General features: G+C 43.7%; 1 protein-coding gene across 1 annotated transcript; it reads left to right on the top strand.

Annotated features, from left to right (window-relative positions):
• Positions 1–688: 688 nt before the first annotated feature.
• eftud2 (elongation factor Tu GTP binding domain containing 2) lies at positions 689–13364 on the top strand. The gene is made up of 28 exons (XM_069148589.1): positions 689–815; positions 1469–1584; positions 1684–1846; positions 2258–2336; positions 2503–2578; positions 2800–2865; positions 2978–3013; positions 3232–3322; positions 3433–3515; positions 3617–3783; positions 3911–4035; positions 4123–4186; positions 4291–4381; positions 4526–4661; positions 4915–5042; positions 5320–5513; positions 5603–5714; positions 5835–5975; positions 6283–6384; positions 6764–6846; positions 7130–7216; positions 8408–8534; positions 9074–9161; positions 9316–9434; positions 9735–9829; positions 9957–10110; positions 12641–12748; positions 12855–13364. The coding sequence occupies exons 2-28, from the start codon at positions 1480–1482 to the stop codon at positions 12948–12950; spliced, it is 2916 nt and encodes a 971-aa protein (XP_069004690.1). The 5' UTR covers positions 689–815; positions 1469–1479; the 3' UTR covers positions 12951–13364.
• Positions 13365–14297: the final 933 nt, after the last annotated feature.

The raw sequence follows: 14297 nt of genomic DNA, 5'->3' as shown, positions 1-14297 counted from the left end.
TATATTGCCGTCTAGGGACGAATGTTCAATGTCCTCTAGTGGTTACAAGGCGAAAGTACATACTTATAAATGTATATTGTGAAAGTCTTTAAACCAAGCCAAACAAAGCCTAAGCCAAAATCGAGAATGAAAGACTTGATTTTATTTGTCACATAATAGCATGTAGTTTGGGGGTAATCTTTCGATGAACATTAAAAGAAACACTCCAAAATCGACGAGATGTATTTTGGCATTGTGGCCACCGGAGGGCGCTGATTACACATTTATGTTTTCTCACCACACGAACTTCAATACATTCAGCATAAGATGAGTTAACGGTAAAAAAAAATTTTTTTATCTGTTTACGTTTCACATAAATGACAAGCTGTGCCGTGAGCATTCATTGAGGAATGTTAATTTCGAATCATTCGTAATTTTTGAGTTGTTTTAGTGATAGTTCGCTGCGATATCTGCTATTTTATTCCTTTTTATTATTCTATATTATCTTATTGCTCCCTGTAGCGAAAAAAAAAAAAAAAAAAAAAAATCCCCTTGGGGATTAATAAAGTAATTTACCTAACCGAACCTATCTGTGTTTTGAAAGGTGTCGAGTTCTGCTGTCAGCAGCCTGACCTGTGGGGGCGCTAGTGAGCTTTTTTTTTTTTTTAACGCTCACCGGATTTTAGACTTAACAAAAGAACAAGAAAACCGGAAGTAGCATCTCGTGCGCATGGCGCTATTTGAATAATCATTTATCCTGATTTCATCCCTACTTTTTTTTTTTTTATCTTGTTTTTGAAGTTGATATTTACTGGCTGCATTATAACAAGACGCAGGTACGTGTATTGGAGGAGCGTGAGAGTCGTCAGCTCTCTAAATTACAACGTAACTCAAAACGTCGCTTTACGAGCCATTCATTTCTTTTCGCTCGTTAGCTTTGGTTAGCGTGCTAGTTTGTGGTAATACGCGTATTCAACTCACGAAAAAAAGCTGTTTATGATCCCTTAAAACTTCTTCTACATTTCAAGCGCAGACTTTTCTGTCTCCGGAAAAACATCCAAAACGTAAAATACAAAGCAAAACTGAACTGTTTGTGTGCGTCCTGTGCTACAAGCGCAGTTAGCATTAGCTGTGGTGGAAATGAACGTTAACCGTCATTGAAGTACAATTAATTAATTAATATTGCAAAAAAAAAAAAAAAAAACACAAAACCTGATTGCCGTGGGAGTCGTGAAGTTATTAAGTGTAAATTGCCTCAGGGAAAAAAAAAAAAAAAAAAAAAAACTTTAAAATATTCGGGTAGGTTTTTTTTGGGAAAACTGTTTTCTCACTTAAAAATTGTGTTAATGTGACTTTTTTAAATCTGCATTCATGTTTCTGTTGAAGTGTTGTCTGTTCAAATGTCGAGTTTCTACACTGTCATCAAATGACACCTACTAACATTGTGCCCCCCCCCCCCCCCCCCCTCTATCTCCTCCCCTGCGTCCAGGTCTCTACGAGATGGAGGCTGATTTGTATGATGAGTTTGGCAACTACATCGGTCCGGAGCTGGACTCTGACGATGAAGACGACGATCTGGATGCAGAGGACAGGGACGTTGATGAGGTACCGGTTCAATTTTGCACCTTTTTTTTTAATATTTTTTTTTTTTAGGTTTGTTAACGCGGCCCGTGCTTTACGACTCGCGTCGTTTACCTTCCGCAGGGTGATGAGGACGACGACGACGAGCCTGCCGACGCTGACGACGACGTCCCGGGCATGGAGGTGGTCCTGCACGAGGATAAGAAGTACTATCCCACGGCGGAGGAGGTTTATGGGCCCGAGGTGGAAACTATAGTCCAGGAGGAAGACACGCAACCTCTGACGGGTGAGAGAAAAGTCGAACATGGATTTACAGTGAAGGACATTATACGTAGCTGAAGCCAAAATATGTTGCTAAAATCAGATTATTTTTTTTTATCATTGTTACTCTTCCTTGACTCGTGACCTGAAGCACACAATGTCACTCTAAAGCTGTTTGGAAATTCTCCCGCTTCAAGTGCAACGCTTCTTTGTACTGTCCTAAAATCTGAGTTGCATTAATAATCGAACGGTTACGAGCAAATTTCAAATAGTACTTTCGCTTGAAATACCCGTATTCAAAAGTTACATACTGTTTTTCTAGTTGTATGTTAACCGCGGATTGTCACTTAATTGTGCTGTCAACGTACTTTTTGGAGGGCACCGTGTATTTGAACCAAAAACGGAAACGGTAGTATTTTCTCCCTGCTCCTCTTAGAGCCCATCATCAAGCCTGTGAAGAACAAGCAGTTCACGCTGATGGAACAGGAACTTCCTGCCACCGTTTACGACATGGAGTGAGTATTATGTGACGTCTCCCGTTCACATGGAAACATGTTCTGCTCTGAAAATGCCCGTGTTGATCGTGAATGCATCGGGCTGTGCGATTATTGTTCCGTACGTATTGTTGCTGCTTACATGCATCTTCTGTGCAAGTTGAAACATCCCCTCCTCTCTCGACAGATTTCTTGCAGATCTGATGGACGGTCCAGAGCTGATCCGTAACGTCACCCTCTGCGGTCACCTTCACCACGGCAAGGTTAGAGCCGGCCTTATGGCTGCCTCCGGCTCGGCCTCTCTGAACTGTGTGTTCCCAGTCTGGGCTCCTCCTTCTGCGTTTTGCCGGAGAGAACACGTGTTCCCTAAGATGAGAAATTTCAGAGGATAGGAATGTTTTGGAGCGTGTGCAAAATAACACTGCTGCACTTTAGACTCATTTGTGGCTCACGGAAATCTAACGAATGCGTTTATTCCCTTCAGACCTGTTTTGTGGATTGCCTGATTGAACAGACACACCCAGAAATCAGGAAGAGAGATGATGTGGATGTAAGTGTCGTCTAAAGTGATTCGATCTCTTTGCACTTCATTACAATGAAATTGTGAATATGAAAGCAGAAACTAATATCTTTTTTCTTTTTTTTTTTTTACTCTTTTTCAGCTCCGGTACACAGACATCCTCTTCACAGAACAAGAGGTGAGTGGTTTGGTGTGATTTTAACATAACAATGGCTCCTGAAATCCATTAGGTTATCGCACATGTTAGAATATCAAGGAACCATATATATGGAAAAGGCCACAGCAGAATACAGTTGAATTTGTCTTTTTAAAGTGAATAGGAATCAGGATCTTATTGCCATCTTTAAAATTGTTTTATCATATTTTCACTGCTTTTGTTTGGTGCATTCTTCACAGAGAGGAGTTGGCATCAAAAGCACCCCTGTCACAATGGTCCTGCCCGACTCCAGGGGAAAATCCTACCTTTTCAACATCATGGATACGCCAGGTATTTTATATTACCTGAATGATTTGTTTGCTGAATGTGTATTTTGAGGTTTTGGTCTCGAAAATTATGAAAAACTTGTAAAAACAAACATTTTGTGTCCCCCCCCATAGGCCATGTGAACTTCTCCGACGAGGTCACGTCGAGCATCCGGATCTCAGACGGCGTTGTCCTCTTCATAGACGCAGCAGAAGGAGTGAGTCACCCTCTGCTTGTTTTCCCCTCATAAACCAGCACTTCGTCTGCACATATGCCAAAGAACTGTCCACATAACCGTATAATATGACCTCTGCCCAGGTGATGCTGAACACGGAGCGTCTGATCAAACACGCCGTTCAGGAGCGTATGGCCATCACCATCTGCATCAACAAGGTGGACCGGCTCATCGGGGAGCTCAAACTGCCGCCCACGGACGCTTATTATAAACTCCGTCACATCGTGGATGAGGTCAATGGTTTGCTCAGGTAATACTGGAAGCGCATCGCATTCAGTGTTTGTAGAGCCGAAAAGTGTTTGAGGATCATAAAGGAAATAATCACATTCAGACATACAAAACAGTTGCTGATTGGTCTTTTCTCTCTTCCCTTGCAGCACATATTCGACAGATGAGAACTTAGTGGTGTCTCCTCTTCTTGGGAACGTGTGCTTCGCCAGCTCTCAGTACAGCATCTGCTTCACGCTGGGCTCCTTTGCAAAGATCTACTCGGACACCTACGGTGAGAGCAGCATTCATAAGTCTTTAACTCGACTTTATCTCGGGTATAGCTTGTACAGTATTAATTTACTCCTGTGTCTGTCTGTAGGTGACATCAACTATAATGAGTTTGCCAAGAGGCTCTGGGGAGACATTTACTTCAACCCCAAAACGTGAGTAGCTGATTTTTTTTTGTTCAACAGATGTGAAGCCACCCTCCTCATCCTCGCCTTTGAACACATCCTCACTGTACAGTGATTTTCTCTCCTTTATTCAGTCGCAAGTTCACAAAGAAAGCCCCCAGTAGCAACTCCCAGCGCAGCTTTGTGGAATTTGTGCTGGAGCCTCTCTACAAGATCCTCTCACAGGTTGGGCATGTTGTATAAAGTTGTTTTTTTTAATTTTTTTTTTAACAGGAAACAGCGAGCTCAATACCCTCCGCCTCCATCAGGCTCAGGGTAAACTTGCAAAGCTCAGTGTGTAATCCTTACCGAAATCCTCTTTGTGTCTAGGTGGTCGGGGATGTGGATACGACTCTCCCCCGAGTTCTGGATGAGCTGGGCATCCACCTGACTAAGGAGGAGCTGAAGCTGAACATCAGACCCCTGCTGAGGCTCGTCTGTAACCGCTTCTTCGGAGAGTTCACGGGTATGGCTTGCAGTCTTTTATTGTGTTTCTGTTTTAGTGGTGAACTTATTTGTTTTTAAAAGACTGCACAAACTTGTTTGCATTAGCGCTGCATTAAGTAAAAAAAAATAATACTGCAAAGACTATCCGAGGTACTGCATCTGTAATATCTGCTCATGATCGCTATCTTAATCCGAAGATAAACGGTCACGCTTTACTAAATCCGGTGAATCTGTTCCGTATCATCGATTGACCCTCTGTGTTCTCCTTGCAGGCTTTGTGGACATGTGTGTGCATCACATCCCCTCGCCACAGGAGGGCGCAAAGAATAAGATCGAGCACACCTACGCTGGAGGTATGGACTCCGACTTGGGGGAGGCAATGGCGGACTGTGATCCTGATGTGAGTGTAATTGGAAGTTTAACAAGCGTGTCTGGTTTATTGGGTTGTGAGAAGATGCAGCACTCAATGACTAATAGCTGCAATATATTTTTAGTAGGAGCCAATAATGTTCTTTCAGCTGATCTTACAAATTAAACCGAAGGACTTCTTGAATTACTGCAAATAAACAAACCGTTAAATGCTGTGTTTTCCAGCTACTGCAGTGATATTTCAACAAGGCTTTCCTGTCCCTTTGGTATCCTTCATTCCTGCTCGACTCTTGTTTCTCGCCCAATAGGGTCCTTTGATGTGTCACACCACAAAGATGTACAGCACAGAGGATGGGGTCCAGTTCCACGCGTTTGGCCGGGTGCTGAGCGGGACCATTCAGGCGGGTCAGCCCGTCAAGGTTTTAGGAGAGAACTACACTCTCGAAGATGAGGAGGACTCCCAGATCTGCACGTTGGGCCGTCTCTGGATTTCTGTTGCCAGGTGGGTTCTCGAGGTTCGTTTTTATTATGTTTGTGAAGTCCGAAATCAATAATTGTTCGTTAAAGTTACAATTAATTCCACTGTTTTAGATACCAAATTGAAGTAAATCGAGTGCCTGCTGGTAACTGGGTTCTCATCGAGGGCTGTGACCAGCCAATCGTAAAGACCGCCACAATCACAGAGCCCAGAGGGAACGAAGAGGTAAGGAGAATAATAAACCAAAAATACCTCCTGAGGTCTTTATTAATACCTCATGAGCCAAATAAAGCTTTACATTATTCACTCTCTCTCTCTCTCTCTCTCTCTCTCTCTCTCTGCCAGGCTCAGATTTTCAGGCCGCTGAAGTTCAACACGGCATCAGTCATCAAGATTGCAGTCGAGCCGGTCAACCCATCAGAGCTGCCTAAAATGCTGGACGGACTGAGGAAGGTCAACAAGAGCTACCCGTCTCTCACCACGAAGGTACAAAGCCGACTTTAAACGCCTAAGTGATTTAAAAACAAATTAAGCAATACAAATAAATACAAAATATACGTGGTTATTAATTAAGGCTGATCAAATGTAGCGCAGTGTTTTTTTGTGAATCAGCCTTGAGCCAAATATTTGCTGAGCAATAACTTTTTCCAAAAACTGTAAGTTCAATTTCAGCCTGTTGGAGAGGAAAAAAAAAATACAAAAACCTCCTCGACAACAGGCTGTGATCTGAACAACAAGTCGGTTGCTGCTAAATGGCTGAAATATGAATTGACTCGACGTGTTTGTGTTTCAGGTGGAGGAGTCGGGAGAGCACGTCATCCTGGGGACAGGAGAGCTTTACCTGGACTGTGTCATGCACGACCTGCGGAAGATGTACTCCGAGATCGACATTAAAGTAAATTCTCTTTCTTTTCTTTAGAAAACTATGGCGACACTTCTCAAATAAGACGATGACAAGAAGTGAAACGTAAACATTTATGAGATTATTTCATGACTACTAAATCGGCTAAATGTTGAAAGTGTGATATGATTATTACCCAGCTGCAGTTGAAGTTTAAGTCTGTTAAAAGGGAAGAAACGGCAGATAGGAATGAAATTATCCAACAGTGTGCTATCTGGATTTTCTTCACTATACACAATATGCATTGATCGTGACTGTTTTTTTTGTTTGTTTGTTTGTTTTTTTTAGCTATTATCGAGTAAAAATATTGATCACTTAAAGGTGATGAGAGGCCTTGCTTTCCTTCTGTGATTTTGTTTATCTCTCCCCTCAGGTCGCTGACCCAGTTGTGACTTTCTGTGAGACAGTTGTGGAGACATCATCTCTCAAGTGCTTTGCTGAGACACCAAATAAAAAGTGTGTATTAAACCCTGTATTTGGAGATCATATCCAAACATGCGATGTCATGAATTCAATCTGGGGAGCGCCGACTGCTAGATTTTTTTTTTTTTTAAATAACTCAAAACTCCTAAATTTTTTCATTGCTGACATGAACCGCCATCTAGATGTTTTGGGGGCGTTTTTCGTTTTGAGGAGTTAAATTTATGCACTGTTTGGAGTCGGAGTCGGTCCTCCCCTCCGGCTGACTGTCAATCCAACCCGCAATGAGTGATTGACAGATGTGTGCTGCGATTGACAGGAATAAGATCACCATGATCGCCGAGCCCTTGGAGAAGGGGCTGGCTGAGGACATCGAGAACGAAGTGGTGCAGATCACATGGAACAGGTATCACCCTCAGACTCACACGTATAGAAGTGTCTTAATTAAGTTGAAGAGATATAATGTGCCTTTCATGTTGGACATGCCTGTAGATTTGACCCATTTCCTGCCGACGTGCTACCAGGCTTCATAATTTCTCCATATTGCCGTGCCATTCCGACCAATCGTTTTTTCTCATTTATCCCTCAGCAGGGATCCATGAGCAGACATTTAAGAAAGGTGACTGCTTCTTTAATTAAGTGCTGTTGGTGAAGAAGTTCCTTCTCCCATAAGAAGTGCCGCGGGCTGAAAAAGTCATTTAAAAAGTGCAGTTATTGAATTTGCAACATTGCTTTTAAATCCATAGATGTGTCACTCCATTTTTTTATTTGACAAATTATCATGATTAGCCGAAGAGGTGAACACTTTCTAATGAGCATGGTGTCAATTTTAATTTTGAAGTTGGACGTGTTGGTGACGTCCTGGTGCTGCAGGTTGATAAGCTCATGGATGTTTATTTACAGTTTTATTTGGGTCACGTCTACAAGTTCAAGTTTTGTAAAATGTCATGAATGCTGCATAATGTGACAAAAAGTTGTAAAGTTAAGTTGAATGACCCACTTTGATCCATCCAGACCAACAGTTAACACGATTCCTGCTCCACCTATTTGTTTTTTGAAGTTCTCTAAAAACTCGGTTGTAAGAGATGCAAATGATAAAAGCAATCGTTGTTATGCATATATCTTTGTTCAAAAATGTGAACGAATACATTTTTCTTATTTAAATATTTAAAGCAAAGTGAACGGCAGCCCTGTGCACTGTAAAAAAACAAACCAAAAAAAAAACACTCTTTGGTATATTGATCAGTTCACTCACAGTAATTGAATCACGCACTTAAAAGCTTGCATGAATTTTCCCGTCCGTCTCATAAAGAGCACGCATGAGCGTGTATTCTGCTCGAGTGCGACTTCCTGTCAGCGCGCCGCTCATCTGAAAGGCCATCTGGACCCGGCGGTTCCAGCAGTGCCAGCGGAGTCGCATACTTCACACACCATTATGCTAAACCTTGGTTCCACTCCTGGTCTTCCATTAACCCCCCTCCGCCCTCCCTCCCCCTCCATCCCGTCCCAGTCAACCCGTCTCCTTCATGTCCCCGCTGACGACACGTTCCAAACCTCCTTTTCAAGCCCGTCGCTGCTCTGTTTCTTCTCGTGACAGGAAGAAGCTGGGAGAGTTTTTCCAGACAAAGTACGACTGGGATCTGCTGGCTGCCAGGTCCATCTGGGCCTTCGGACCGGACACCACGGGACCAAACATTCTCGTAGACGACACGCTGCCCTCTGAGGTGAGTTTTATAGCAGCCCGGCCAATCACGGCTAATTTATAGTCTCAATTTAGACTCTGTTCAACCATTTTTATTATCTTAAATGTTGGGTCGATATAAAGACACACACAAAAAAAAAATCAATTTCCAGAGCTGAAGCGAGGTTTTCAATTTGTTTGTTTTCTTGTTGAATGACTTCGATGAATAAATCGGTGATTCAAATTGTTCAGTCGATTGATTTATCAGCAAACCATTTTAGCTCTGGAACTGCACATTCATAGGAATCGTTAACTCATTAACTCGTGAACAACATTATATAAACGCCAATCTAGGCCGTGATGGCACTGGACATGTACAGTGGAAAGTTAATGATGGAAAAACAAGACGTTATGGGGCCAGTACATCCACAGTTACGCCGCAAATCTAATTTCCTTATTTACACCCGTCAGTTAAGATGCAAACCCTGCAGTGATATCCAAGTGTCTTATCAGAGAACAACATCCCGGATGCCATTGTTCTCACCAATCCTGCGTTGGTGTGTGTGTGTGTAACATCTGTAGGTGGACAAGGCGCTGCTGGGCTCGGTCAAAGACAGCATCGTTCAGGGCTTCCAGTGGGGCACCAGGGAAGGTCCTCTGTGTGACGAGCGTAAGTCCTCTCCTCCAAAGTTTTACCTCCGTTTCCCCCGGACCTCGTCCAGTGTTTCCTCCTCGATGAAATGTTTGGTGTGTCCCCCCCCCCCCCCCCCCCCCTTCGTCAGTGTTGTAACTGAGTCTTTATTTTTTTGGTTTTTGCCCCTCAGCCATCAGGAATGTGAAGTTTAAGATCCTGGACGCAGTCATCGCTCAGGAGCCTCTCCACCGAGGAGGAGGCCAGGTCATCCCCACGGCCAGGAGAGTGGTGTACTCCGCTTTCCTCATGGTGAGGTCACTCTTCTCTTCCCCGTCGGCCATTAGCGCCTCCAGACTTCCCTTTCGATCCCCACTTTCTTTAATGTTCCATTACCGTGATTACAGTTTCTGAAATTTGCTGACGTTCGTTCACTTTAATTGCAGCACCAAAAAACGTTCCTCTTTCACGATTTCTGGCTTCTTCCCTCGTCGTCTTTGGCTCTCGCGGTGCTTTAATGATGAATCTGCGGGTCAGCTGCACACGTGACGGCGGTATTGTTTCTCCAGGCTTTTGTCCTTGCTTCAATGTACGGTCTCTCTCGTGTCCCAGGCCACTCCGAGGTTGATGGAGCCATATTACTTCGTGGAGGTTCAGGCTCCTGCTGATTGTGTGTCAGCGGTCTACACGGTGCTGGCTCGAAGGAGGTTTGTCAGAGGATCAAATCATTCTACGGGAACGTTTTAAAGCCTTCAGAGGCACCTCGATGCCTTTTGAAATATGTGAGTGGGTTTTGGTTTTTTTTAAATTGGTCCTGTGTTTGTCATCTGTCAGAGGTCACGTCACCCAGGACGCACCTATTCCAGGCTCTCCTCTCTACACAATTAAGGCTTTCATCCCTGCCATCGACTCCTTTGGCTTTGAGACGGACCTTCGCACGCACACACAGGGTCAGGCCTTCGCTCTGTCCGTGTTCCACCACTGGCAGGTAAGAAATCCAGAAAAATCTGATCTGGTGCAAATGCAATGAAGACATTCGAAGTAGCCGTGAAGACGTCCAGAGATTTATCGGACGGCGTGACAGAACATTTATATGATTAACTTTTAACTACTGAAAATGAAAAGAAAGACTTTTTTTTTTTTAATATTTGATTGTCTGGACAACAAGTGAACCAAGTAAACATTTTATACATACATACATACAATAAGAGTAATATATTTAAAAAATGTGAACCTGGTCAGCTGTTGTTAAATTTATTGAAACTGAAACTGCCTGCTGAGAAATGTCTGAAATAATTATGCGGATGAATGTTTTTAAACAACTAAGACAAACAAACAACTGTACTCACTTTGTCTGTTGGCATAACAACGTGGGGAATGACGACAACAAACACAAAACTGACAATAACAAAAACACATTTAATCATGTTTACATACACTAGAAACACAACAATCAAAGACAAATGACCGAAGCTGCAAGTCAACAAAATCTAAAGCACGTCCACTGAGGATATGAAGCCGTGCAGAAACAAAACAGCTTCCCGGATACATCGTTATAGATCCGCGCCCTGGGGGGAGAGATCCAGCTGTTACTATGGCAACACTGTCGAGCAAAAACAAAACAAAACATTATAACAATTCAAATTGGTATTTTTCTAAATTGCTTTGTGAGCATTCGCCATTGTTTGAAAGATTTTAGTGTATAAATGAGGATTTTTTTTGTTTGTTCTGTCACCCGAACACAAATGCTGTGGCATCTTTACTTCCTCACACGCGCAAAAAAAATGATGTAAAGTTGAGCAGCCGAGTGACCGACCTCGTGCACATGGCTGCCACTCCGGCTCAGCCGCTTTTGATGCGGAGTGAAGCGGAGTGTCGAGTCATTACATTTTAAGTGGAACGCGGTCGTCTGTCCGCCGTGTCTGACGTGTGTTTGTGTCGGCACTCTGCAGAGCTGTGTCGGTAAAAATTAACTCCACTTAGGGTGGATTAATACTTTACTGCAAAATCAGGAAGGGGGGTCTCCTCAGTGCAAATATTTAATACGTTTTATCCTCCTAACTTATGTTTTATCCCCTTGAGGTGAAAATATTTCTGGCATGAAGCTAGACATGAATTATTTATTTACTTGCTTGTCCAAACGGTGGAAAAATAAAGATGCGTAATTGCTTAAGCGATCCTGTGGGGATGTGAAAAATACATGAACGCCCACTGATGATACTCTCTCTGCAGAACAACCTGTATCAACAGCATCGTCACGGTAACATTATTCCGGTCCAACAGTATATTAAAATGCGTTCCCTTAATGTGTTTGTGTCATGGATTTTCCCCTGAAATGGGGAATTACTTGTCTCAATATAAAGCATTCACGTTGTCAGATTTCCCCCGGCGATAACTGCTGAATTGCTTTTGTTAACATCAGCAGAAATATGTCATTTGTCGTTTTGACGCCCCGTCATCCCCCCCTACCCCCCCTACCCCCCGTGTCATGATTTATTTCCACACGGGGCCGGCCTCGCACTCCTTTTTCCCGGAGTGCTCTCCCGGGATGCGGTGCCAATCACCGCCGCCATCTATCCTCAGATTACTCTTTTAAACGGCGGCCCGACCGGAGCCAGGCGACACTCTGGATCTTCTCGTCTCCTCTGGTCTGACAGAAATTAGTCCTGCTGCCACATATTGATTCGGCTGCCCTAGAAAATATGAATAACACAAGAGTCCCCGAACTCTGTTGTTCGCCCCATTAAACTGAAGAAACTAGATTGTGCCTGGCTCATTAGTTTGGTCATGCACGGCCTGTGTTGGCGTGGTAACAGCACAGTGTTGAGTTACTGTTGTCCATCTGTTGATTGGGCTTCAGCCACTCCATTGATTTCTCCCCCCACCCGCCCCCCCGCCTCTCTCTCTTTCCTCCAGTTTTAATCCTTCCCCGAGGCTGAGATCGTCTTATCCAGCCTCCCCTCCACCTTATTTCTTTCACTCCCGACGCGTCTTCTCTTGCTGTTCTTGGCATTTACAAAATGTATCGTATATCCACGACAATGAGATCACTCCGTGAAGGTCATGCCGTGAGCTCCTTAAGATAATGGTTTCAGCGAATCATTTTGAAAAGCCCGTGAACGCCCGTTCTCACTCGGCCTGCTAACGTGGCGTCGATGCCGTGTTGGTCGCAAACCGAAGGAGTGACAACACTCGCACGATGCGGCTTCTTTTTTCTTTTTTTTTTTCTTCTTCTTTCTTTCTTTTTTTTCATCACGTTGATGGACGGGCTCCTGACTCGGTAACAACGGGGACAGACTTGCAACTCAATCAGCTATTTAATGAAAGGTTGAAGGCCCCCCCCCCCCCCCCCCCCCCGCCCCCCATCAGAAATGTCCAGTCAGCGCGTTAACATTCAGAGTTTGACGTGTTTCATGTTGTCAGATTGTTTCTCGTACTCCGCGTGGCCGTATGCAAACAGGAAGAACTCGTCCGTGTCATAGTGTCATAGTGTCATAGTTCTATGGTTTTCCTTTCAGATCGTCCCCGGTGACCCCCTGGACAAGAGCATAGTGATCCGGCCTCTTGAGCCTCAGCCCGCTCCTCATCTGGCCCGAGAGTTCATGATCAAGACCCGAAGGCGCAAGGTCAGCCTTTTTTTGTGCCCTTGTTTATTTCTGTTTATTTTGTTTTTTTTGGTGAAAATTAGCTTTATTTCTGCATAACTAATGTTTTGTGTTTGACGCTCTGCAGGGTCTGAGCGAAGACGTGAGCATCAGCAAGTTCTTCGACGATCCCATGTTGTTGGAGCTGGCAAAACAAGACGTGGTGCTTAACTATCCCATGTGAGATCGCAACATTCGCCGCAGCCAAAAACCCAAAACAAGTCAATCAACATCAAATCCTGTTTGTTTGGTTTTTTTTAAAGGATATTTGGAGAATAATCGTAAATAAATTCCAGGTTTTACACAGTGTCTATTCTGGATCTCTACTGCTGGTTTATTAACTTGTCCTCTGATTTTCCAACGGAAATCAGCTTGAAAAATAAAGGAGATCGAAAACCTTGGTAATACACAGACGTTATGGAAGCAACAAACATCACAGAAGTTTGTTGCTTCTCGTTTTTCTCTTATATTTTTTTTTATATGTAAAAATTATCATTGTTTTTGTAGAAAAATTATCTTGGAAGTTTAAAAAAAAAAAAAAAAGACTTTAGATGTTCGATCTGATGTATGTCTGAATAAACGATGCGTGTAATTCAAAGCCGGGATGTTGTTGTTGTGCTTCTCAACGCTTACAGTCATTTTACAGCGACTCCCGAGTCGTACATTTAAACGGGCGTGTTGCCGTTCGGCGGGAAGCGCGAGTGCGGCGGACGCCGTTTTTCTCGTCTTCGGGTCGAGACGAGCGTCTCGGTTGGACCTTTTTTTTTTTTTTTTTTTTTTGCTGATGGTTTGAGTGATTGATGTGTCTGTTCGGGGCGCCGCGTGGGCGCTGACTGATGGACGGGCTGCAGGCAGCCGGCGAGGAAGCAAAGGTTAAAGTCACGTGGTCGAATTAAAGGGGGGAGGTGGAGGAGGAGGAGGGGGGGGATGATGCGGCACGTCATTCAGTTCCATGTTTGCTCTTTCTTCATTCTTTTGAGTCGGGGCGGAAAACTTTGGAGAATCCTGAAAGCGACCTCTGCTCAACTGATTACGTCTTCCTCTGGGGGAAAATAAAACCCCTCCAGGTGTGATGGCGCGTGTACAGACTCTGGAGTAGCTCCGGTAAGACACCTTTTTTTTTTTTTTTAGTTTTTTAGATTTTTCTCGGGTGGAAAATAATCACGAAAGGGTCACAAACTGGTTGTAGGGCGATGATCACTGTAATTACAGTGTAATAACAAACTGGGGCGCACAAGATATCGTCTTGACGACGCGTTGTAAAATGTTCAAAAACCAGATGGCAAACGAGGAGAAGGTATTTGGTTTAAAACGTTTCTCCAAATGGAAGCAGCACGAATGCAAGTTTGACCAAAATCTCCAAAAAGAAACACTGTAAAATAATAAACACTTAACGATGGCTCGTGTCGGTGAAGGTTTTTTGTTTTTTTTTATTGTTCAGGTTTTGTAGGCTCACAGTCGGGTCGGCACTTGGTCAAAATTGTAAGTGCAGCTTTACAGCAGAGGCCGAACCATACTGGATTCTGGGGGC

Source organism: Embiotoca jacksoni, unplaced genomic scaffold, assembly GCF_022577435.1.
Source record: "Embiotoca jacksoni isolate LCO1_2020_lvr unplaced genomic scaffold, fEmbJac1.0.p SCAF_15, whole genome shotgun sequence".
NCBI classification, from domain to species: domain Eukaryota; kingdom Metazoa; phylum Chordata; class Actinopteri; family Embiotocidae; genus Embiotoca; species Embiotoca jacksoni.
This window is presented reverse-complemented; position numbering and strand designations above follow the sequence as displayed.

Coding starts and splice junctions, on each gene's coding strand:
- eftud2 (XM_069148589.1), top strand. CDS start 1,480: ATGGAGGCTGATTTGTATGATGAGTTTGGCAACTACATCGGTCCGGAG. Junction 4,187..4,290: donor ATTTACTTCAACCCCAAAAC/GTGAGTAGCTGA, acceptor TCCTTTATTCAG/TCGCAAGTTCACAAAGAAAG. Junction 5,976..6,282: donor ACCCGTCTCTCACCACGAAG/GTACAAAGCCGA, acceptor TTTGTGTTTCAG/GTGGAGGAGTCGGGAGAGCA.